General features: G+C 38.7%; 1 protein-coding gene across 4 annotated transcripts in view; it reads left to right on the top strand.

Annotated features, from left to right (window-relative positions):
* Positions 1-23,955, top strand: part of trbd (ubiquitin thioesterase trabid) — an 88,979-nt gene extending 65,024 nt beyond the window's left edge. The window contains exons 10-12 of one of the 4 annotated variants that reach the window (XR_011713230.1): positions 1,680-1,828; positions 15,818-15,960; positions 17,472-23,955. Coding sequence is in view for 3 of the 4 variants with exons in the window: in XM_071665560.1 (XP_071521661.1) it covers positions 1,680-1,828; positions 15,818-15,896 (228 nt within the window). In the remaining variant the exon portion in view is untranslated. Of the gene's footprint in view, positions 1-1,679; positions 1,856-15,817; positions 16,546-17,471 lie in introns of those variants that run through there. The other 3 variants (XM_071665560.1, XM_071665562.1, XM_071665561.1) reach the window with 3 other exon arrangements.
* Positions 23,956-26,725: the final 2,770 nt, after the last annotated feature.

Raw genomic sequence — 26,725 nt, 5'->3', positions numbered from 1 at the left:
GGAGGGGGTGAAAATTCTGGAAGCCTTGAAGAATGTGTGGAAGTCAAAAACATTATCTCAGAAAGCAAAAATGGGTATGTTTGAAGGAATAGTGGTTCCAACAATGTTGTATGGTTGCGAGGCATGGGCTATGGATAGAGTTGTGCGCAGGAGGGTGGATGTGCTGGAAATGAGATGTTTGAGGACAATATGTGGTGTGAGGTGGTTTGAGTGAGTAAGTAATAGTAGGGTAAGAGAGATGTGTGGTAATAAAAAGAGTGTGGTTGAGAGAGCACAAGAGGGTGTTTTGAAATGGTTTGTTCACATGGAGAGAATGAGTGAGGAAAGATTGACCAAGAGGATATATGTGTCGGAGGTGGAGGGAACGAGGAGAAGTGGGAGACCAAATTGGAGGTGGAAAGATGGAGCGAAAAAGATCGGGGCCTGAACATGCAGGAGGGTGAAAGGCGTGCAAGGAATAGAGTGAATTGGAACGATGTGGTATACCGGGGTTGACGTGCTGTCAGTGGATTGAACCAGGGCTTGTGAAGCGTCTGGGGTAAACCATGGAAAGTTGTGTGGGGCCTGGATGTGGAAAGGGAGCTGTGGTTTCGGTGCATTATTACATGACAGCTAGAGACTGAGTGTGAACGAATGGGGCCTTTGTTGTCTCCCTAGCGCTACCTTGCGCACAGGAGAGGGGAAGGTGTTGTTATTCCATGTGTGGCGGGGTGGCGATGGGAATGAATAAAGGCAGACAGTATGAATTATGTACATGTGTATATATGTATATGTCTGTGTATGTTCTCTTTCTTTCAAACTATTCGCCATTTCCTGCATTAGCGAGGTAGCGTTAAGAACAGAGAACTGGGCCTTTGAGGGAAATCCTCACCTGGCCCCCTTCTCTGTTCCTTCTTTTGGAAAATTAAAAAAAAAAAAAATAATGAGAGGGGAGGATTTCCAGCCCCCCGCTCCCTCCCCTTTTAGTCGCCTTCTACGACACGCAGGGAATACGTGGGAAGTATTCTTTCTCTCCTATCCCAAGGGGATAGGGATATATGTATACATTGAGATGTATAGGTATGTATATTTGCGTGTGTGGACGTGTATGTATATACAGGTGTATGTGGGTGGGTGGGGTCATTCTTTCGTCTGTTTCCTTGCTCTACCTCGCTAACGTGGGAGACAGTGATAAAGCAAAAATGAAAATAAATAAATAATTAAAGTATTTCAGAATGTTACAATTTCTGAATTATATATAAAATTTCAAGTAGCTGGAAATGTTATCCAAAACAGCTGTTTCCCCAAAGCAGTTTGGATAAGAGGTTTTACTGTGCACTGATGTGGGAGTGAGAAAAGTTTAGGTTATCAATGGAATTGTATATGTAGAATTGAAGTAAAAGGAAGGATTGGAAGTAGTGGATATACTTTATGCAGGTGATATAAATGGTGATAATGGCATAATGGTCTTACTGTGTAGAGGAAGTTCCACTTAAACCAGTCTTTTTTTTTATAGATAAAGAAGGAGCACTTTTATATAAACTGTATTAGATGTATAGTTTGGTAGGTGGATGAAAGCCAAATGTGTGATTTTATGTTTTATCTCATAAACTTTTTATGAAAACCAACAGTGGAAGTTAATGAAATAGCCTATATAAAACACAAATTGATTCATAAGTTCCCTTCTTACTCTTTCAAAGGTTGGGTGCGAGGAAACATTACTGAGACAGTGGCTGGAGGTATGTGTTAGCGAGGGAGGAATATTAGTGGCCCAGCAGCATCTTACCAAAAAGCCTCTGGCAGTGGCTCAGATGACAGAGGAGTGGCTCAACCATTACAGAAGGCTTGCGTAAGTCTCTCTCGGGGAACTTTTACAGTAAGTTCCTTTGAGAAAGTGTATATTTTTTAGAGTTTGTAAACAATAGTGTTTCTTGATGTAAACCATTTACAACTTCTCAGAATGTAGTACAGTTAGTGAAAAGTTTTACTTACATTATTAAATATAGGTCATAACAACAAGCTAAGATGTAATTTATCAAGTCAGTAAGTGTTTGTTTTTGAGATTGTGGCAGGGGCAGTTATGGGGTCATTCATAATTATCATAGTGTTAAAATCAAGCAGATTTTCAGCTACTGAACAAACAATATGATTAAGGCTTGCCAAGATGGGACATAGCATACATGGGTTTCATGGTAACAGCATTTTACTTAATTGATCTTATGATATATTTCATCATACTTTGTGCAGGAAAATATATTGGCTCAGAGGTGTTACTAGACTCTGCCTGCCTTTGGTTACACCCTGAGTGAAAAGTCACCTTTGGCGAGGATGTATCATGGTCTTTTGACAAAAGGGAATAAAGTGTAGTAAAGAACTTGTCACTCTAAAAGAGTCCATCATTTTCCTGTTACTTGAAGTAGTGCGGCATTGGAGCTGCAGGATCTGAAAAAAAGGTCATGGAGTAAAACTTGGACCCTTTCAAGAAATGGATCTTATGCTGATTGTAGATAGATAAATTGATAAAAGATATCAGCTCAGACTTATATCTGATCTCAACTGTAAATGACTTTGACATTGATGATGAAAGAAACAAAAGTACAGGGGATAGAAAATATTCTTAAGTATGCCAATAGGAACTTAAACTTTAAATGCAGATACCTATATCTACAAATAAAGTTAGTTATTACACATTGTCATTCCAGCTTTGAAATATTATAGTAAAATGAATAGAAACACTGCACTGTCCATATCATGTTTATCATATTGATAATTAGTGTAAAAAGTTAAACTTGATAAACTGCTATAAAAGATGATTGAGGATTTTTTTTTTTAGCTAATCAGGAACTTAAAATGGTTAGGAATATAACTCAAGAACCAGGGTAACATCAATAAAGTTAGCTGTAACACCAGAGACTGAGGAAGAAAGATGGATTTCTCATTAGACTGGTAGGATGATTGAAACTAATTTCAATAAGTATTGGTGCTCTATGAAAGATCCACCACTTGATATAGTTTACCGTAAACTTCATGGAAGTATGTTTGTTATCACACAAACTGTTTGGGTGATACTTGAAGACTTATCATGCTTATATGAAAGATGTTTGATTGTGACCTACCGTCTGAGATTTAATAACTTCTTTCTTTTCCTCTCATATTTGTACGTAGTTTTCTGCACCAGTAAGTAGGACCAGGAACAGATGAAGAAAAGGCAAATTTCACTCATATCCATTCATTTTCATGTATGATGCACCAAACCACACTTCTGTTCAAATCCAGGTCCCGCAGACCTTTCTCTAGTTTCATCCAGCTGCTTCATGTCTTGGTTCATTCCATTGACAAGTATGTTTACCCCTGTATACTGCCTCACTCCGATTCACTGTATCCTGTGCATGCCTCTCACCCTCCTCCATGTTCAAGCCTCAAGCACTCGAAAATCTTATTCACTCCATCCTTTCCATCTCCTGTCTTGTCAACCATTCCTCACTCATTCTCTCCATAAGTTCAAATCATTTCAACACACCCTCTTCTGCTCTCTCAACTACACTTTTTTTTATTTCCGCACATCTCTCTTACCCTTTCATTACTTGCTTGATCAAATCACCTTATACCACATATCATCCTCAAACATTTCATTTCCATCACATCCACCCTACTCTGTACAACTTTACCTATACTCCATGCCTCACAACCATATAACAATGTTGGAACTACTATTCCTTCAAACATTCCCATTTTTGTTCTCCAAGATGACATTATCTTCTTCCACACTTTCTTTATTGCTCCCAGAACCTTTGCCCCCTCCCCCACCCAGTGACTCGCTTCCACTTCCATGCTTCCATTCGCTTTTAAGTTCACTTTCAGATATCTAAAACACTTCACTTCTCCAATTTTTCTCCATTCAGACTTACATCCCAATTAAATTTTCCCTCAACCCTACTGAACCTAATAACCTTGTTCTTATTCACTTTTATCTCAACTTTCTTCTTTCACACACTTTACCAAACTCAGTCACCATCTTCTATAGTTTCTCACTCGAATCAGTCACCAGAGCTGTATCATCAGTAAACAACAACTTTCTTCCCAGTCCCTCTCATCCCCAATAGACTGCATACTTGCCACTCTCTCAAAAACTTTCATTTACCTCCCTAACCACCCCATCCATGAATAGATTAACAACCATGGCGACATCACACACCCCTGCCAAAGACTGACCTGTAGGAACTAGTCACACTTCTCTCTTCCTACTCATATACATGGCCTACATCTTGGTTAAAAGCTTTTCACTGCTTCTAGCAGCTTACCTCCCACACCATATACTCTTAAGACTTTCCACAAAATGTATCTGTCATCCCTATCATATTCCTTCTCCAGATCCATAAATGCTACATTCGAATTGATCTGTTTTGCTAAGTATTTCTCACACATTCTTCAAAGCAAACACCTGATCCACACTTCCTATACCACTTCTGAAACCACACTGCTCTTCCCCATTCTAGTGATCTGTACATGCCTTCACTCTCTCAATCAGTACCCTTCCATACTACTTCCCAGGAATACTCAACAAACTTATACCTCTGTAGTTTGAACACTGACCTTTATCCCCTTTGCCTTTGTACAGTGGCACTATGCATGCATTCCACTAATCCTCAGGCACTTCACCATGATCCATACATACTTTGAATATCCTCACCGACCTGTCAACACAGTCACCCCCTTTTTTAATAAATTCTACTGCCATACCATCCGAATCCTCCGCCTTGCCGGATTTCATCATCTGCATAGCTTTCACTAGCTCTTCTCTCTTAACCAAACTGTTCTCCCTGACCCTCTCACTTTGCACACCAACTCAACCAGAACACCCTACATCTGCAACTCTGTCATCAAACACATTCAACAAACCTTCAAAATACTCATTCGGCCTCCTTCTCACTTTGTCACTACTAGTTATTACTTCTTCCCTTGCCCCTTCACTGATGTTCTCATTTGTTCTCTTGTCTTATGCAAGTTATTTATCTCCTTCCAAAATATCTTTTTATTCTCCCTAAAGATTAATGATACTTTCTCACCCCAGCTCTCATTTGTCATTGTTTTTAACCCTTGCACCTTCCTCTTGACCTCCTGCTGCTTTATTTTATACATCTCCCAGTCATTTGCACTACTTTCCTTCAAATATTGTCCAAGCACCTCTCTCTTCTCTTTCACTAACAACTTCACTTCTTCAATCCACCACTCACTACCCTCTCTAATCTGCCCACCTCCCACTTTTCTCATGCCAAATGCATCTTTTGCACATGCCGTCACAGCTTCCTTAAATACTTCCCATTCATCACCCACTCCCCTCACATCATTTGCTCTCACCTTTTACCATTCTACACTTAATCTCTCCTGATACTTCCTCACACAAGTCTCCTCTCGAAGCTCACTTACTCTCACCACTCTTCTCCCCAACATTCTCTCTTCTTTTTTGAAAACCTCTACAAATCGTCACCTTCGCCTGCACAAGATAGTGATCAGACATCCCTCCAGCTGCCCCTCTCAACATACTAACATCCAAAAGTCTCTCATTTACATGCCTATCAATTAACACATAATCCAATGATGCTCTTTGACCATCTTTCCTAGTAACATACGTATACTCATGCATATCCCTCTTTTTAAAGCAGGTATTCCCAATCACCAGTCTTTCCAGCACACAAATTTAAAAGCTCTTCACCATTTCTACTCACAGCACTGAATACCCCATGGACACCAATTATACCTCAGCTGCCACATTACTCACCTTTGCATTTTATCATACTTTTTTATTATTATTATACTTAATCGCCGTCTCCCACATTAGCGAGGTAGCGCAAGGAAGCAGGTGAAAGAATGGCCCAACCCACCCATATTCACATGTATGTACATAAACACCCACATGCACATATACATACTTATACATTTCAATGTATACATACATATACACACACAGACATATGCATATATACCCATGTACATATTCATACTTGCTGCCTTCATCCATTTCCGTCGCCAACCTGCCACACATGAATTAGCAAACCCCCCCCCACACACACACACACACACACACACACACACACACACACACACACACACACACATATGAGGTAGCACTAGGAAAAGACAAAAAAAAAAAAAAAGACCACATTCGTTTACACTGTCTCTAGCTGTCAGGTGTAATGCACTGAAACCACAGCTCCCTTTCCACATCCAGGCCCCACAAAACTTTCCATGGTTTACCCCAGACGCTTCACATGCCCTGGTTCAATCCATTGACAGCACGTCGACCCTAGTATACCACATCATTCCAGTTCACTCTATTCCTTGTAAGCCTTTCACCCTCCTGTATGTTCAGGCCCCGATCCCTCAAAATCTTTTTCACTCCATCCTTCCACTTCCAATTTGGTCTCCTTCTCCTCGTTCCCTCTACAGCTGACACATATATTCAATTTGTCAACCAGGCCCCACAGAACTTAACATGGTTTCCCTTAACCGCTTCTTGTGTCCTGATTCAGTCCACTGATAGTGTATTGCCTCCTGTATACCACATTGTTCTAATTCACTCTATCCTTTGCAAGCCTTTCCTCCTCCTGCATGTTCAGGCCGTGATCACCCAAAATCTTTTCATTCCACCTGACCATCTACAGTTTGATCTGTCCCTTCTCCTATTCCCCTCCACTTATGACATATATATGCTCTTTGTCAGCCTTTTTTCACTCATTCTCCATATGGCCAGACCATTTCAACACTCACACTTCAAATTTCTCAACCACACTCTTCTTATTACCATACTTCTTCTTCAATCTTTTATTACTTACTTGATCAGACCACCTCAAATCACATATTGTCCCCCAACATTTCAGTCACTGCACATCCTCATGCCTTGCATCTATTCAACATCACTGGAAATACTATACTTTTAAACTTGCCCCTCTTTTGCCTTCCCAGATAACAACCTTTCTTTGTACATATTCCTCAGTGCTTACAGAACTTTCCCTTCCTCACCCACCTTATGACTCATTTCTCCCTCTATGATTCCATTTGTTGCCGTTTCCACTCCCAGATATCTAAAACACCTCACTTCTTCCAAATTTTCTCCATTCAAACTCACACCCCAACTAACCTATTCCTCTGTTCTCTTAAACCTAATAATGTTGCTTTTATTCACATATACTTTCAATATCTTCATTTTACACATACACCCAGTTTCTCACTCAAATCTGCCACCAGTGCCATGTCACCACTTCAGCCATAAACAAATTTGACAGCTATATTGACATTACACACTTGCTTTAGACCAACATTCCCGAGGAAATACATTCTCCCTTCTTCCTTCTCACACACACGCCTTACAATCTTGATGAGAATTTCTCAGCTTCTGGCAGCTTTCTTTTTGCACCATATATTCCAAAGACCTTCCTCAAGGCATCTCTATCAACTCGATCATATGCTTTCTCCAGTTCCATAAATGCCAAGTACAAATCCTTCAGTTTCCTTTAGTATTTCTCACACACATTCTTTAAAGCAATTGCCTAATCTGCACATCCTGTACTTGTACTGAAACCACATTGTTTCTTCCCTGTCTAATGCTGTGTACATGCTTTCACCTTCTCATTATCTACTCTCTATCTATATCTCTGATGCCTGTTCCAGCTGGAACCCCCTCAAGGGGGTGGCCACAGCAACAGAGTCTTCATAACTAAAGAACTTCAGTGCCTTTTCTTAGCCTTTGGTGCCTCACCCTTAACAGGCCACTAGCAGAGGGCAAGTCAAGCGAAGTGTTTGCAGAGATTCCCACTTAATGTTCGTAATGGCTACTTCTATCTGATACTCCTATCTACTACTGCTTAATGTTTCTACGTAATGCTCCTGCCTAAATGTTCCAACCTACAACTTCCATCTACTGCATCTACCGTTTTGCCACAAGGCAGGGCTAGACTTTATACTTGCTGAACTTTTCACTGCTGCACATATTTTTCTTTATGTCCTTTAGAATTGTGGAGAATGTCAATGGGACATCTGTAGATCATGTGCAAGCACATTAAGTTTCTTCCTTCATATTGGTTGATTAACTTAATTTTCAATTCCAAATTGAGTGCCTTCCTTGGCTTATTACCAGATGTATCAACATGTGATGGGTTTTCCTCTTGCCTGTCATCTTCTTTGGTGTTTAATACAAAAATGGTTTAATCCAGCACCAGAATTTTTTAGATTCACTTGAATAACTAAGAACGAGAACTGAAAAAGATGCTATGATGTACATAATTCCAGGATATCGTCTGACATTCACTATCGTACGCATGCAGCTGTTAGCAGTGGGGGACGTACAACCAAGTGTAATTTTTAGATTTATATTTTTTCCCGGTTGTAGGTACAGATGGTCATAAGTTGCATAGGTCGTAAGTTGGGGATAAACAGTACGTAAATACACACATGCATATTTGTACTTGCTCGCCTTCATCCATTGCTGACACCACCTCATGCCCTACAGGAAACAAACAAATGCATGAAGGAAAAGAAAAAAGATATACATTCTTTTCTTTTCCCCCTAACCTGATTATCACCCCCTGCATCAGTGAGGTAGCATCAGAAAACAAAGAAAGGCTAAAATCTGCCTACACCCGTACACGAGCTGTCATTTAATGCACGGAAAATACAGATCCCCATCCACATCTAGGCCCCACAGACCATTCCATAAAATACCCCAAATGTTTCACATTCCCTGGTTCAGTCCATTGATAGCACACCTTTCACCCTCCTGCATGCTCAGGCCATGATTGTTCAAAATATTTTTCTTTCCATCCTTCCATATCCAATTTGGCCATATAAGTCTCCTTGTTCCCAACACTTTGACAAATATATCATCTTTGCCAACCTTTCCTCACTCATGCTCTCTGTGTCCAAGCCATTTCAGCATACCCTTTCCTGCTCTCTCAACCGCATTCTTTTCATTGCCACACATCTCTTTTAACCTTTCATTACTTACTTAGTCAAACCCAAACTAACCTAACCTCACTGTACATATTGTCCTCATATGTTTCATTTCTAACACATCCATCCTCCACATAACTCTATCTATATCGCATGCCTCACCATATGATACTGTTGGAACTACTGTTCCTTCAAACATACCCATTTTTGCCCTCTGAGATAATGTTCTCTCTTTCTACATATTCTTTATTGCTCCCAGAACCTTCGCCCCTTCCCCCATCCTATGACTTGTTTCTGCTTCCATGGATCCATTCACTGGCAAGTCCACGTCCAGATGTGTAAAACACTTTCCTTACTCCAATTATTAAGGATTGTTAAATGTGTTTTAATGATAGAATGGCATATGTAGGGTATTTTGGTCAAGGTGGTATGCATAGTGAGAGTCATGGAGAGTGGTTTAGTCAAGGAAGAAGAGGCAGCTGGAGTGGATGATATTGCAGTTGAATTTATATAGAAAGGGGGTGGCTGTGTTATTGATTGGTTGGTATGGATCATGGTAAAGTGCCTGAGGATTAGAGGAATGCATGTATAGTACCATTTTGTAAAAGCAAGGGAGATAAAGGTGAGTGTTCAGACTACAGAGGAATAAGTTTGTTGAGAGTACCTGGTAAGTTGTATGGGAGGGTATTGATTGAGAGGGTGAAGGCATGTACAGAGCATCATACTGGGGAGAAGCAGTGTATTTTCAGAAGGTTGAGGATGTGTGGATCAGGTGTTTGCTTTGAAGAATGTTTGTGAGAAATACTTATTGAAACAGATGGATTTGTTCGGAGAATGTGTGTTAGAAATGATTAATGAAACAGATGGATTTGTATGTGGCATTTATGGATCTGGAGAAGGCATATGATAGGTTTGATAGAGATGCTATGTGGATGGTCTTAAGAATATATGGTGAGGGAAGTAAGCTGCTAGAAGCAGTGAGAAGGGTGTAAGGTGTGTGTATGAGTAGGAAGAGAGGAAGGTGAATGGTTCCAAGTGAAGGTTAGTCTATGGCAGAGGTGTTTGATGCCACCTTTTTTGTTTGATTTGTTTATGGATGGAGTGCTGATTTAGGTAAATGCAAGAGTCTTGGAGAGAAGGGCGAGTATGCAGTCTATGGCAATTGAGAGGGCCTGGGAAGTGTCAGTTGTTGTTTGCTGCTGATGCAGCTCTGAAGTCTGATTCAGGTAAGAAACTGCAGAAGTTGGTGGCTGAGTTTGGAAAAGTGTATGAAAAGAGAAAGTTGAGAGTGAATGTGAATAAAAGCAAGGTTCTTTGGTTCAGCAGGGCTGAGGGAGAAGTTTGAATGAAGAACCATTGGAGGAAGTGAAGTGTTTTAGATATCTGGGAATAGACATAGCAGCGAATGGAACCATTGACGTGGAAGTGATTCATAAGGTGGGGGAAGGGGCAAAGGCTCTGGGAGTGCTGAAGAATGTTTGGAAAGAGAGAACATTATCAGGGAGATCAAAAATGAGTATGTTTGAAGGAATAGTAGTCTAAATAATATAGTATGATTGCAAGTCATGGGCTATAAATAGGATTGTGTGGAGGAAGGTGGATGTGTTGGAACTTGAATGTTTGAGGACAATATGTAGTGTGAGGTGGTGTGATCGAGTAAGTAATGAAAGTGCAAGAGAGATGTGTATTAATGAAAAGAGTGTGATTGAAAGAGTAGAAGAGGGTGTGTTGAAATGGATTTGGACATATGGAGAGAATGAGTGAGGAAAGGTTGATAAAGAGGATATATGTATCAGAAGTGGAGGGAACAAGAAGAATGGGGAGACCAAATTGGAGGTGGAAGGATAGAGTGAAAAAGATTTTGAGTGATCAGGGCCTGAACATGCAGGAGGTAGAAGGGCATGCATGGAATAGAGTGATTTGGAACTATTTGGCATGTTGGGGTCAACATGCTATCAATGGACTGAACCAGGGCATGTGAAACATTCGGGGTAAACCATGGAAAGGTCTGTGGAGCCTGGATGTGGATAGGAGCTGTGGTTTTGATGCATTTGACATGACAGTTCATGTATGGATGTGAGCAGATGTGGCCTTTATTCATCTGTTTCCTAGCACTCTGTTGCTGATGTATGGGGCAGTGATTGGGTGTGGGGCAAGTGAGGAGAATGTGTATGTTATCATATTTTTCTTTTCTTACATGCATTTGTGCTGTGGGGTGGGGTGGTTTCAGGAATGGATGATGGCGAATCAGTTTGAATGTGTCAATGTGTATGTATGTGTACATATATGTATTTGTATGTATATGCATATGTATATATGTATGTATGTATATGTGTATGTATGTACGTATGTACGTGTATGTGTACGTGTGTGTAATTATGTATATATATTTTTATGTGAGCAGATGTGCCTTTCTTCATGTTTCCTGGCACTTCCTTGCTAATGTGGGAAATGGCGATCAAGTTTGAAAAATACCAAAAGGGAGAGAGAATACTTCCCACGTATACCCTGCTTGTTGCAAAAGGCAATTATAATGGATGGGAGCAAGGGGGCTGGAAATCCTCCCCTCCTGTTGTACTTTTCCATAAGAAGAAACTGTGAGGATTTTCCCTCTAAGGCTTAGCCATCTGTTCTTGATGCTACCTCACTAATGCAGGAAATGAATACTGTCCACATATTCCCTACTTGTTATAGAAGGTGACTAAAAGGGGTGGGAGCAGGACACTAGAAATCCTCCCCTCCTGTTATACTTTTCTAAAAGATCGGACAGAGATGGGAGCCAAGTGAGGATTTTCCTGTTAAGACCCTCATCTGTTCTTGACGTTACTTTGCCAGCATGGAAAACGGTGATTTTTTTTTCCAGTCACAGACAAAAGTCTACATCAAGGCCAGGCCTTAATTGAAATATAGGGTAAAAGTAGAAACAAAGGAAAGTATTTTTGAATTTTATAGGATGTGAAAGACCTTTCAGTCTAAAATGTGCATGGTCATACTTATAGGTAAAGACATGAAAGGGTAAAGAGTTCCACAGCTTGTGAGATGTAGGGAAAGGAACGGTTATCAAAACTGCCTTCCCTTCAGTTGCCAGTGACCGCAGTAATCATGTGATGTAGCATTTTGCCAAATATTGTGTGGTCTAGCTAGTGGTGGGGATGCACAAGCAGCTAACTCTCTGGAGCAAAAACCAAAGTAAAACCCATAGAAGAGGGATATTGAACGAACATTACGGCGTAGGGGAAGAGAGTCAAGTTTGGAAGTTGGCCAGTAATGATACAGAGCTGCAACCATCCCAGATGTGAGAGCATTGCTCCAAACAAGGACAAGTCAATCCTTTGTATAAACGGAGCAACTGTTTGAAAGAAAAGAAATTTCGGCATCTAAACAAGACTCCCAGTTTCTTAGTGGCAGGCTTAGCTATTTCCGTAATGTGGGATTTCCAAGAAAGAATGGATGTTACAGTAATACTAAGTAAGTTCATTGAGTCAAGGGGTGGAATTAGAGAACCATCAAAGGAGAGATGAGAGTTGTGAAAAGTTTTCGATAGAGAGATGGGTAGAAACTGGGTCTCGGAGGCATTAAACCTAACCAGATTTCATCTACCCAACAGATATACTGTCCAAGTCTGTGCTTATTGTGTAAGTTGTGTCAAGACAAGACAAGACAATAAAGAGAATGAGCAGAATTGAAGGATGTGGATGGATGCAGTGTTGAGTCATTAGCATATGGGTGCATTTGGTTATTTGTGGTAGAAAGGAAATCGTTGACAAAAAGGAGAAAAAGTGTAGGGGACAGGACAGAACCCTGAGGGACACTGTTTTCAATGGATAAAGTGGGTTAGACTGATCCATCAACAACCACAGAGATAGACTGGCTGGAGAGAAAGTTAAAAATGAAGGAGTAAAGTGAGGGAGGGAAGGCAAAAGAGGAAAAATTAGAGATGAGACCCCACTGCCATACCTTGTCAAAAGCTCTGGATATGCCAGTGGCAGCTACACAAGACTCCCCAAAATCTTTTAGGGGTGATTACTAGACATTAGTAAGATAAGAAAGAATATCACTAGTTGATCTTGTCTTACAGAAGCCATACTGGCGATCAGAGAGAAGACTTTGAGATTCAAGGTGTCTAAGGATAAGGGAGTTGAGGAGTGATTCAGAGTTTGGAAATGGTAGATGTCAAAGCAGTAGGATGATAGGTAGGAAGGGTCAGAATGGTCACCCTTCTTAGGGATAAGATGTATTGATGAATGCTTCCAAGGAGAAGGAAGCATTTTTTTTTTTTTTAAACAGAAATGGATTAGATGAGCAAGCATAGGTGCATGTTCAGAGGCACACTCATTCAGTACATAGGGATGGATACCATTAGGACCATAAGTCTTGCTTGTGTCCAGAGAGGGTAGCACTTTTTGGACTGTCCGGATACCATTAGGACCATAAGTCTTGCTTGTGTCCAGAGAGGATAGCACTTTTTGGACTGTCCAAAAAGAGATTGGTGGGTTGAGTGGGGGGATAGGATTAGTAAGAGGAGCATCAAGGGATGAAGAAATGTTAGAGTTATCCAAGGTGAGATAGAGGAGAAATGGGAATCAGAGTTGCTTTGTCTACAGGAAAGACAGCTATAGTCGCGTCAGAACGGAAAAGTGAAAGAAAGGTAGAGCAACAGGTTGTTAGAGATGCCCTTAGCTAAAGACCAGAAAGACCTATCAGTGGATGATGAAGAGAGGCTATCGCACTTTCTTTGAATAGAGGAATGCTTTGCCTTATGAATAACTTACTTACATTGATCACGGGCAGTGATAAAAGCTGAATGGGAGTCAGAGGAAGGAGAGATTTTCCAAGCCTAATGTGCCTGATTGCTCGCCTGAATGGCCTCAGAACAGTGACGGTTGAACATTGGATTGAAAGAAGAGGTCATCTTGGAGGAATAGGGGATAAATGCTTCCATTCCCACAAGAATAACCTCTGCTATATGTTTGGCAGATACAGAAGCATTACTACATGAGACAGTAATTTGCCTAAGGAAAGTCAGAAAAGAAGTTATGGATACATTTATGAGAGTGTGATCATTTGAAGCAATTCAGTTGTTGTTGTTTAAGATTAAACCTCCCCACAACTCAGGAGGTGTGGGCCTAATGCTCTAGGGCAGCCCACTATTGGTGAGGGACCCAAGCACTGAGCTAAGGGGGTTGGGCTTGTTATTGCACCCAGCCTCCATGAGAGCCAGGCTCCCTTCGAGCAATTACGGGTAAGATTGCATATTTACAGCAGGAAGAATGAGAGATGAGAAACAAATCCAGAATATTAGGAGTGTGGTCATAGTGGTCAGGAATATGAGTAGTGTAGGAGATAATATGTTATAAATCATTGAGAATGGAGAAGTAAGGGCTTCAATATGTCCACCATCCATATGGGAGGAATTAACCATTCCCTATGGTGAACATTGAAATCCCCAAAGTAGAGGATCTTGGCTTTTGGGTAAGTCTCATGGCAGAAGTTTGGAAAGATGAAGAAGGATGTAAAATTTGTAGAATTAGGAGAGCAATTGGCAAAACATAGGAAAAGTGTGGTAGGTGGGAGATAGACCTTAAACCTCATAACATCAAAGTTTGAGAACATAAAGTCTTTGAGGCATGCAATAGGCATTTTAATGCTGGAATAAGCACAAACATCACCTTTGAACCAAAATCATGAGTGGATATTATTGTTGGATTTGAAAAAGGGAGTAAAAGGGGAGGGAGTGGGGGGCTAGAAATCCTCCCCTCATTATTTTTTTTTAATTTTCCAAAAGAAGGAACAGAGAAGAGGGCCAGGTGAGGATATTCCCTCAAAGGCCCAGTTCTCTGTTCTTAACGCTACCTCGCTAACGCGGGAAATGGCGAATAGTTTGAAAGAAAGAAAGAAAAGAAAAATGGAGTAATGAGAACATCATTGACAGCTATGTCTCAGTGAGAAGTATGATATTAGGAGATGTACTATAGTGTTCAACAGTGGAGAGGTTCCTAGAGAGACCCTGAATGTTAGTATAGTGAATAGAAAAAGAAGACAGTCTAACAGAGAGGGGAAAGGTTTTGGAAGGGGCTGGTACTACTATTGTCTGGGCCCTCCCTCTCATTGGCAATAGAGTCAGGTGAAAACCCAGAGATTCTTAGCCCTCCATGATGCTGGGGACTAGGAGCCATAGATTTGTTGGACTCCATTATGATTATACTTAAAAACATTTGAATATACAGGAGTTGGCATAAAAATAAGTGAGGTTTGAGTAGGTATATGATATTTGTAAGAGGATAGCAGGACTAGTTCTGTAGTCTCATTTCGATGAGACAGAAAACAAGACCAGCAGTCCTAATGTGGAGAGTGTAATATGGTCTGGGCATCACTTTAACACTCCTTTGTCAAGTTGTTAGTACTACCTAATGGATTGCTCCAAGGGTAGGGGATGGGATATTCCATGAGTTAGCTAGGGTATTGGGTTGGGCCAATACACTACCACTTATTGGGAGGGGCTGATACAATACCATATAAGCCCTTCCTCTCACAGGTAGCAGAGTCACAGGAAAATGACAGTTTACATATTTTCCATATATTTTTTTCATAAACATCATTTTTCACTCAAAACATTAGCTTTTAACCAATTTCTGTGCCAGATATGGTAACTCTAGTATACTTTTACACAGAAAAAGTAATGTGAAAGGTCATACAGATAAAAAAAATGTTCATGGCAAATGGACATTTTTAGGAATTGTCCCAGGAAACATACATATGCATGTTAAGGGATAAGGATAAGGGTTAATGTAGATTTTGGTTTTATGTTACAGTAGATAAATACTGTAAAGGTGCTTCTTCAATTACATAGGAAACCCTTTTCTCTGTCTTTTACAACTTATTTTCTTTACAGACAGATGGAGTGTGCTCCTTACCACCGCCCAATAACAAGCCAGGGATACTCCAGTGATGGTGACTCAGAGGAGGAATAATGGAGAGCATTCTATGTCCTTACCATTAACTAGAGTTCTCATTCACTTCATCAAATATATTGAGGTATTATTTTTTCCAGGGTCAACCAAAGTATGCCTATTTATACTTTCTTTTCATCATGATGTCAGCCCTTATAGTTATGTAAGTAATCGCCAGCTACTTAGGGTAGCTATGTAATGAATCTGTCCTAGGGCAATAACACAAAATTTTAAGTTTCATGGAAAGCTGATGATACAATTTTCCAAAGAAATTATTTTGAATAACAGAAGTGTGGTGCCTCATTAGAACCTGTCTATATAATCTCTGAAGATATATTATGTAAGTATTGTGACTCAGTGTCAGAGAATTATATTTATGTAAAAAATTCTGTTTTCTACACTCAAACTTAAATTAACTGAGTTGTGAGTATAGGAATGTAGTCTTACCTGTAAGTTATAGAAATGAAACCACATTCACTCAACAATATGATTACAGTATAAAGTATGCATGTAAATGTTAAGAGTGGTTAGTAACAACACTGAGATAGTTTGATATATGGAAAAGCAGCTTTATGAAAAACCAATTCCCAAGAGCTTGTTAATAAGAATTAGGAGCAAATGGAATGAGTATTTGTGAAATAAAAAGGTTAATAACCTCAAATGCCCAAAAGTCTGTTTTTAAGGATTAGTCCAGGTGGTTTTTTGACTTACAAGGATTTTACTCTGTATTGCTCTCAGGAATTAGCTAAATACCTATCAGGAGGGAGTTATTAGGCATTTTGAAATCAGAAAGGCAACTAGATACACTTACCTTTTAGTAATTTCCTTTACATTCCCACTTATGACAGACTGGCACACCCTTAATGTCTATGTTCAACATATTGCTATCAGATATTAAATGTTTACATTGTATGATGAGCTATAGTCATTGTAGAAAGTTCCAGTTCACCCCAAATTAGGTTTATATTTTGTTGTTCCATGCCAGTACCATCAATCAGTTGCATACATCACTAAAGGAATCATCATATACTGATAGCACTTAGACCACCCATCAAACAGAGGCTTGTATTACACTAACAAATCACTGCCAAATAGCACCAAATGGCCAATTTCTGTGTTTACATTGGTTGTACATCATATAAACAAAGCATTCCAGTAGTTAAGAAGATTGCCACTTGGTGGCACCATTGCTAACTCAGGCTTCCTTCTGACACAGGATCTCAGAACTGATCTGTTGATTATTGAATTCATACCTGCATGGAGGCCTCTCTAGTTAGAGCAGCACATGGAGGCTGATGTTAAGTTGCATCATGTTATTGTATCATGCATCAGCATATTTTTTTTCTGAATCAGTGGATGATTCAAAGATATGTCACTGAAACTCAGGCAGGTTTTGCTTTTATTGGTACGTTGTATTGAAAATATATAAAGTATATAAGTAAAAATGGCCACACTCCTACAGTAAAAGACCAGAGGCTTGTAGATAGTGACTGAAATACTGTAAACAAAGCTCCTTATCACCAAAACTCTTCATAGGTGGTGACATCCTATACTGTATGCTCTCAGCCCATTATGCAACATATTTTTCTTTTCCAGGCTTACTGATGCAGGCAATTAATGTGGCAACTATTTGGTAACCTTCTGCTTTTATGGAATGAAAGTGAGTGACAAGTATTGGCCATATTTTTTCTCATCATGCCTGAATACCCAGTTCCTCAGATTATTTACAGTATAAGGAGAAATATTTGAGAACTGAAGCAATCTTCAAGTAAACTAGCTTGCCATGGTGAGGCTCCAGCTTTTCTTATCCCTTTGTAAGTACCCTTGCCATATGGAACAACATTCATACCATAGGGTTGTGCCACACCCCATACAAAATGAAAAATTTTTTGCATGTAAAGTGAACATCCTGTGAATGATTCCATAGCATGCTGTTTCATTTTGTTGAGGCAATGTTGAGACAGAAATGATAGAAAAGATCACAAATTGATGCTTGGTATCACTTTATTTATAACAAATAAATATATCTAATCTAAACATCATCACATGAATACTTTAAAGAACTAAAACCATCACTGGTTGAATGAGATGAGCGAAAATTCTTTAAATTTTCTAAGTTAGGTAAACGCTTCATTCAGACTTGTGATAATTGTTGTTATTGCATTGTCAGCTAAAAAAATCTTTGCAAATGTAAAGAAAAATTTTTCTGAACTAAACATCTACTTTAGACATATGGTGAACTAGAAATGTCATTTGTTGGCAAACATCCATGGAAATGCCTTTCATTTTTTCTTGCCTAACATAACTGTTTACTCAAAATATTCTGTATCTGATACTTTCATTTGACTCTGAAAGCATTGGATATAAACCTGACTATGATCAGAACACACATGCTCACCACAAATTGTGTTTACGTAATGCTCATTTAACCTTTTACCAAACTTACACCAGCTTGTTATCCCTGATATTTTTGGATTGAGGCTGTGTTAAAGGTCTGCTGCTCCCGGAGGGTTTTGTTTGAATTTTTCTTGCAGAACATTCTTAAAGGTCTTATTCTGCAGTTTGTTTTTATGATAGTCTTTTGTGAGCTTTAGATATAATATTTTTTAACATCTATTGACTGAGCTTGTTCTTCGGGTTATGATTGTGGATGGCACAAATGTAATTGCTGAAATACTCATGAGAGAGATAAAGCACTGCTTGGGCACTGTTGGATGCTTTGTGAGGTGATGGACGTTGTTGAGCGTTGGTCTGTCATTTCAACCCCTCTTTTGGTCATATTCTGCAATGTGATGATTTTTTTTTTTTTTTTTCATATCACCTGAATCTTGGCTGGTTTTTGAGTCATGATGACATACTACTGCTGAAAAGAACACTTTTCCCATTCTTAAGGAGTGTTACACCTCTTTGGAAACCAAATACAGTATGCTGTCACAAACAGTTCTAGTTTTGGTTCCCAGAAATGTCCTAGAAATCTTCAGTTTGTTCATCCTGGTCAAGTTAAGGTCCTTTGGCAAGTTTTGCTTAAGCCCACAACTGTTGAACCAGTTGTCGATTGTAACACATCTACCTGAACCTAAATTGGGAGAATTCACCTTAGGAACCACAGCCACAAGGGAATTGTCTATCTTGAATGATCCACCTGGCTGCTTACTTGCACAAATCTTCATTTTGTATATATAGTATGTCAGCATGAGCCATTCCTAGTATATATCACACTTGGTTGGTTTATTTGGCATATATTGTCCCTGAAATTATTCACATTTCATCAACAGTAGGATAATAACTCAAAAAATATTTGGATTATCAAAAAGTATCTCTTGTATGTACTATTTTATCAACTTATGTATGTGAATGTGTTGCTTTGTCATCAGATCAGAGGCAAACCATGAAAAATTTGAAATGGTGCAGAGATGTTTCTACATGGAAATCTTCCATGCCTGTGCTATCTTTGTTCCGCAAATCATCAAAATTCACTTTGTTTCCATGAAAAACACCAACAAACAGCACCAGCCTCAGGAAAGTTTTATTTCCTTACAGTCTATATCTCAAGCCTTACTTCATTGCACATATTTTGTTCTATCCTGATTTAAGGGTCCATGTTTGTCACTAAGATATCTAAAATTTCCTGAATATTAAAGAGATACCAAAGTTCTTGAAGGGTTTTTACATTTATGGATGAACATTTTGGCCTCATTTACTGTGTAAAATTTATGTGCATGGATGTTTACTCTGAAATTCGGTGTCTCTCACTCCTACAAAATCACACTGTCATGAGGGGAATTTTGTGATTGTGGGTTATGATTCAGTTCCTCACTTCATAGCAAACTGTGGCTGAGATTTGCTGACTTTCTTCAGCCTTATCATTTCACCATATTGTCCTCAGGTTTGCTGTCTCAAGGAGAGTTAACCAAAAGGGTAAAAGAGAGATGTGGTTATAAAAATAGTTTGGTTGAGAGAGCTGAAGAGGGTGTGCTGAAATGGTTTGGTTATATACAGAGAATGAGAGGAAACATTGACAAAGAGAATATATGTGTCAGAAGTGGAGGGAGCAAAAAGAATGGGGAGACCTAATTGGAGATGGAAGGATGGCATGGAAAAGATATTGAGCAATCAAGGCCTTAACATGTGGGAGGGTGAAAGGTGTGCATGAGATAGAGTGGAATGGAACAGTGTGGTGTTCAGAGGTTTTGGTGCATTACACATGACAGCTAGAAAATGGGTGCGAGTGGATGCAGCTTTTCTTTATCTGTTCCTGGCACCACCTTGCTAATGCGGGAAATGGCAATCATGTATGAAAGGAAAAGATAGAAATTGTTGGATATAAATGTGCTGGTAGGGGTGGCAGTTGGTGATTTTTTAGAAAAGAGGAATGGTGTTTGGGAAAGGAGTGGTGAGAATGATTGAGCGTAATAAAGAGGCCTGTGTGCTGAGATACCAAAGAATGGTGATAGAATGGTGATTTCATGTACAGGAGAAGGAGCATTGGTATTTCACAAGAGTTAAAGTATGGTTGGACTTGATGTGTCCTGTGAAGAATGTGTAAAATACTTGGAGAGAGTGACTTGTATGAGTCAGTTATGGATCCGGAGAAAGCATATGACAGAGCTGACAGGTATGTCATATGGAAGGTGCTACAGATATGTGGGATAAATGGAAAGGTACTTAATGGAGTTCAGTTTTTACATGGAGAATGATGTATGTGTGAATAAGTAAGGGGAAGATAGGTGGTTCATGGTATTCAGGATGTGTGATGTTATCATGGTCATTTAACCCTTGAACATTGAGCATATTTTGAATATTCTCTCACATATTGTGCAAGGTGTGAAGAAAACCCACTTTTTTCACATATGAAATAGTAGATTAAAATTCAAAGGTAGCAGAAAATACACAGAAAGTTATGTTATCACCTTTGTGTTGGTCTGGTTCTTTGCTGAGTGTGATTGATGTAAATATCTATTTGGAATGTATGGGAAGGGAGTTTTACACTTTTGGGGCCCCCCCTCTTGAACATTGTTTATCATACTGCTTCTTGAATTTCTGTATGTTGTCTGCAGTCATTTTACACCATTCATCTACCACTCTCGTACTATAAAAGAATTTCTTCACAACTTTTTTATCAGTTTTTTGCTTGATTTCATGTAATACTGTAAGTAAGCTTGTTACACCTATGTTATAAGTTTCCTGTCTAAATTTTGTATAATGCCCTTTGGTTGTTCTGTCTCAGCATCACTCGAAAAACTCATCACTGTCCATTTCATCGATTGTTTTGAAAATGTAAAGGCTGTGGTTGGATCACCTCTTATTCTACTTTCTCCCACGGTGGGCAGTTTGAAGCCTCTAACCTTTCCATTTAATTCGGTTATCTCAATTCTGATACTGTTTCTTTTGCGTTCTTCTGGACCTCCATTAATTCTTTGTTCTGTTTTCAGTGGTGCGACCAAACTTGAAATGCACATTCTAATTTTGGTCTTATGTAAGGTGTGAACAGCTTCCTGATAATTTGCATATCCATGAGCTTGAATGCATTTGTACTGTTTGCCAGTAGAGTTGATCTCCTTAGCTGTTCTCCAAAGGTGGAACTCTGGTGATAAGTTTGGAAAAATGATGACTCCCAAAACTTTCTCACACATAGATTCCTGCATCATATTTCTTGCTGTAGTAATCAAATTGAGGCCATCATTTGCTGTGATCCAACCTCATTTACATTCACCCAGCCTGAATTTCGTCAACCATGTATCAAACCAAATTTTGAGTTTGCCTAGGCCCCCACATAAAGTGTTGCAATCCTCCATACTTTTCACTTCCCTCATGACACTTTTTGCATCATTTGCAAACATATTAATGAATGTGTTTGACAGTTCATATTATCAGAGAAGTGGAAATTATATTTCTTTCTTTTTACAGAGATTGGTTCCCCACTGTACTCTTATTTAGTATGTAGGCACAGTCTTTGTGGTAGGTAACACAATGATATTTAGAAATATTACACCTTTGTCACTAAAATTCAGTGTAATGGAGTGCAAATGGTAAGTATGAGTGGGAATTTAAGGGACCTAATTCTTTCTTTATATTGAAACCTCTACTGTTATTTCATACACACTCTTATTTCTTACATAATCACAACATTGTTGGTGAATAACATGATTATTTTAAATATTACACCTTTCATACTACATATGAATGTGAGGAATCAAGTGGCTGGCATGTTTGGGAAGGATTTTGAAGGTATTGTTTCTTTGTAAGTATTCTTGGTCATTGCCTATCATCTGTCATCAAAGTCTTGCATTACTTCGGGATTTCATGGTAAAGTTAGACATAGTGGTTACGTAATTTCTTCTATAAGGTTAAATTCTCTGGAAATGCCTCGTCCTCCTTACTTAATTTTATGCTAGAATCACTCTGTAAGTCACATATTTTTTCACATATCTTATGTTATTCTGCTTCATTTTCCCAACCTACTGATACCTTTCATAAGTGTTCCTCCTTATAACTTGTCATCCAACAAGCTATATTTTTTTTCCACAAAGTCAGTATGTACTAGTAAATTCTTGAAAATTTCTTCAGCCAACTGTTCATGCTATTAAAGCTAATTTCAATGTTTGGAAACAAGGTGTTAGGTGAGAGTGGATTATTAATATTTGAGATTGAATTACCCAGCCTGTTGTAGCCTAACTCACCTACCCTGCCTTGTAGTCACTTATTACTAGACAGAAATCCACCCATCATTTCCTGAAATCAAAAATTGATATGTGCATAAGTGAAACTATACATTCTTGGTCTTTGCAAAGTGTAGGAAAGGTGTAATGTGGATATTTTAGATCAGTATGCATATCACTGGGAACTCCCTCATGGAAGTGGCCATGGTAAAAAGAGTCTCTTTAAGTGGTGAACTCCAGTGCTGTCTTAACCTATAGTGCCTCACCCTTCAAAGGCCACTGGTAGATGGCAGCTCTAGTGCAGCGATATTTCACAGTAAGAAAATAGGTTAACAGAGGCTTTTTATGTTTCCATCCTTCGGTTGGATACATATTTCTTTGCTGTTTCTTTTTCTTGTTATTTTCCAATCAAATATTCAGCATCCCAACCCTGTATAGCAAACAACATTGTGGTGAGTGTGTAGTGAAGATGACCTGTGAATTGCTTCATAAGGGTTAGGTCAAAGGACAGTGGTGTTAAGTTTGTAGTGAAGATGAGAATGTAGTGATTTGGCATTAGAGTAAATCCAGAAGGCTCAGGTGGTCTGGTCAAAGGCCAGTTGTGTTGGTTTAGTAAAAATGAAGATGGAGTAAAGCCAGTGGTGTCATTTGTTTAGTGAAGATGGCCTTTGAACTTTCCTGTAAGGGTCAGGTCAGAGGCCAGTTGTTTCACAGGAGTATTGAAGATGAGGTTTTATTGGGAGTATTGAAGATAAGGTTTAGTGAAGTTGGCCCCTGAACTAACCTGAAAGGGTGTAACTAAGGTACATTTGTCTCCCTCCTTATTAAAGTGATGAGTGACAATGCAGGAGACAGACATTGCATTTACCCACAAATGTTTGCTTATATAGTTTCATAGAAGAATCTTTACATTTAATCTTGATTTCATTGACCATAAAGTAATGACATTTTGAAATCAATCCATCACGTCATTAGGTTACTGTAGAGCTGTCGGTTGGTCTTATGTATAAGCTTTGGAAATTTTTATGAAACCATGTGACATTTCATTTGCATGACAAAAAGATATGCCTCTATTATTATGTAAGCTCAAAAAGTCTGTTGTTCATCTTGAAGATACAATCTTAATACTCAAGTATCATTCGATGGCTCCCCTCATTTGGTATTCTTTTACAGAACATTGGGTTCAGTGCCAATTTTTCTCTTTATCAGATGAAAATTCATTGTTGTCTACTGGGAGAGTTTCTATTTTCTATTAATGATAATGGTCTTTTAGTTCATTGCATGATAAGGTGATTAATTAGGTAGACTTAAAAATCTTGTTTGAGTAGTTTGTGATGTACTAAAGGTCACTTCATTTTGGCAGTGTTAGTGGCTGCAACCCGGGGATAAGGACAAACGTTGTTCCAAATGTTAGTAGAAAACTTTAGTTTTGACTTTCAACAGTCACATCATCACTTTGACTTCAGAGAGCTGTGGGGACACTACAAGTTTACCTTCTTTGTAAGTTTAAGTTACTTTGGATATGATTATGTAAGACAAATTTGGCCGGGAGCATAATTTAGAATTGATGCCTTCAGTAGCAGCTTTTTCTAATAGCTAAGATTAATTTTTTACCTGACTCATTCCTAGCAAATGTTTAGCAGCCAGTTATTTTGGGTTGCATAAAGGACTCTCATGGCAGTTTAAACTTCCATTTCATGGGTGGTCTAACTGCATTGCAGACAAGTTGAGCTATCTTTTTTTACCTACTACTCATTCCTGTTGGAGAACAAAAAAAATTTATATGGTCAGAATCAATTTTCTTAAAAGGTTTCTTTCATTTTTCTGACCAAAGATTATTTAGAAAATGATGATAATAAGTCCTGTCTAATTCATAATACAATAAGATTCATGATTTCTTCAGTTGGCAGCATGAATTCTTAAAAGCACAATTTATTGTAGAACCTCTCTCCTATTTTTGAAGTTTGCCACATTTAAGTGTCCCATAGGATTGAACTGTAACTGCTTATTGACACACAAGAACCTGAATTTTCACAAATAAAACATGATATAATAAAAGAAATGTACAAAACACTGATTTGCTCCAAGTTACAGTGTCATTTATTGATATAATTGAAGTGTCTCATTTGATATGATTACATTTTCTGAATTGAAATTCTGTGATGCAGACCAAGAGCAGATTTGCTTATAATGACTTTGAAAATGTTGACAGACAGATGAGTAACTGATAAAAATTATTATTGGGTTTCTGTATCAGAGTGCAGGTCACTAAAGTATTAGGAATTAAATACTGAATGGCATATCCTATAATTTCATGCCATTTTATTAGAGGCTAGAAAAAGAGAAAATTGCATTTACTACCTCCCATTTACAATTTCTGTATGGGTCAAAATGCCTAGATACTATGGGATGCTTGAATTCAGTCATTTTCCCAATAGCCTGTATCAACAGAGTTTCTATAATGCATCTTTGTACAAAGTTTTGGGGTGTTCCCACATTTATTACGAAAGTTGCACCTTCTTCAAAGGTAATGCTTACATATGTTTTTTTAAATCTCCAGTTTTATGCATCACTCTAACTCCTGACCAATCCTTCCTCTACTGTCTTCACCCATTGCCTCTATTTCTACATTTTTTCATAATGATATTGTTTGTTTATTTTCCACTTCACCAATTCTTCCTGTTAGGTTGACTTACTGGAAATTTCATGTTCTCAAGTTGGTTGTCTCCTGGCTATTTCATTTTACTTTCACTGTTAATAAGTCTTTTATCACCTTCCTCTGCCTCCTCCTCTTCATCATCCTCATTGTCTGATTCTGCCCAATGTATAATTTTTATTTGCTATGTATGTAGGTTACGTTTGCTTGATTCACATAAGAACACATGACTAGCTTAACATCATATATATTGACTTTCATGTAGTCATACATTGCATTGTCAAATTTTATACATTTTATTTTTAGTGAAGTGTTTGAGATATCTGGTAGGGGACTTTGCATCAAATGGAACCATGGAAGTGGAAGTGCATCATAGGATGGGGAAGGGGTGAATGTTCTGGGAGCGATGAAGAATGTGTGGAAAGAGAGAAAGTTATCTCAGAGAGCAAAAATGGGTATGTTTGAAAGAATAATAATTCCAACAATACTATATGGTTGCAAGGCGCAGGCTATAGATAGGGTTGTATGGAGGAGGGTGGATGTGTTGGAAATGGAATGTTTGAGGACAATATGTGGTGTGATGTGGTTTGATCGAGTAAGTAATGTAAAGATAAGAGAGATGAGTGGAAATAAAGAGTATGGTTGAGAGAGCAGACGAGGGTGTGTTGAAATGGTTTGGGTATATGGAGAGAATGAGTGAGGAAAGGTTGACATGGCTGATATATGTGTCAGAGGTGGAGGGAACAAGGAGAAACAGGAGATCAAATTGGAAATGTGAGGATGGAGTGAAAAAAAATTTTGAGCAAATGAGGCCTGAACATACAGAAAGGTAAGAGGCGTGCAAGGAATAGAGTGAATTTGAGCAGTGTGGTATACTGGGGTCAATGTACTGTCAGTTGACTGAACCAGGGCATGTGAAGCATCTGGGGCAAACCATGGAAAGATCTTTGGGGCCTGGATGTGGATAGGGAGCTGTGATTTGGGTGTATTACATGTGACATCTAGAGACTGAAAGTGAATGAATGTGGCCTTTTTTTTGTCTGTTTTCCTGGCACTACCCCACTGATGTAGGGGGTGGCAATGCTGTTTCCTGTGTGGCAGGGTGGTGCTGTGGATTGATGAAGGCAAGCAAATATGAATATGTACATGTGTATATATGTCTGTGTGTGTGTATGTATACATATGTATATGTGGAAATGTTGAGATGTATATGTACGTGCATGTGCGTTTATGTATATATGTGTATATGAGTGGATGGGTCTTTCTTCATCTTTTTCCTGGCACTACCTTGCTGATGCAGGAAACAATGATCAAGTATAATGAAAAATTTTGTTGCTCTACTTTGCTTATTGTGTACTGTTTATTACAGTCCATGCATCAGCTTAAATGCCATCCTAAAATCAAAAGAAAGTTTCTCCTTTTTCTTGTGATACAAAATTTGAAATTGCATATCATTTCAATATGAGGATATTTCAACTTGAATATAATAATTCACTAAAAACACTCATAATGCATCTGGTCATATAAAGCTAATG

Source organism: Panulirus ornatus, chromosome 10, assembly GCF_036320965.1.
Source record: "Panulirus ornatus isolate Po-2019 chromosome 10, ASM3632096v1, whole genome shotgun sequence".
In the NCBI taxonomy this organism is placed as follows: domain Eukaryota; kingdom Metazoa; phylum Arthropoda; class Malacostraca; order Decapoda; family Palinuridae; genus Panulirus; species Panulirus ornatus.
This window is presented reverse-complemented; position numbering and strand designations above follow the sequence as displayed.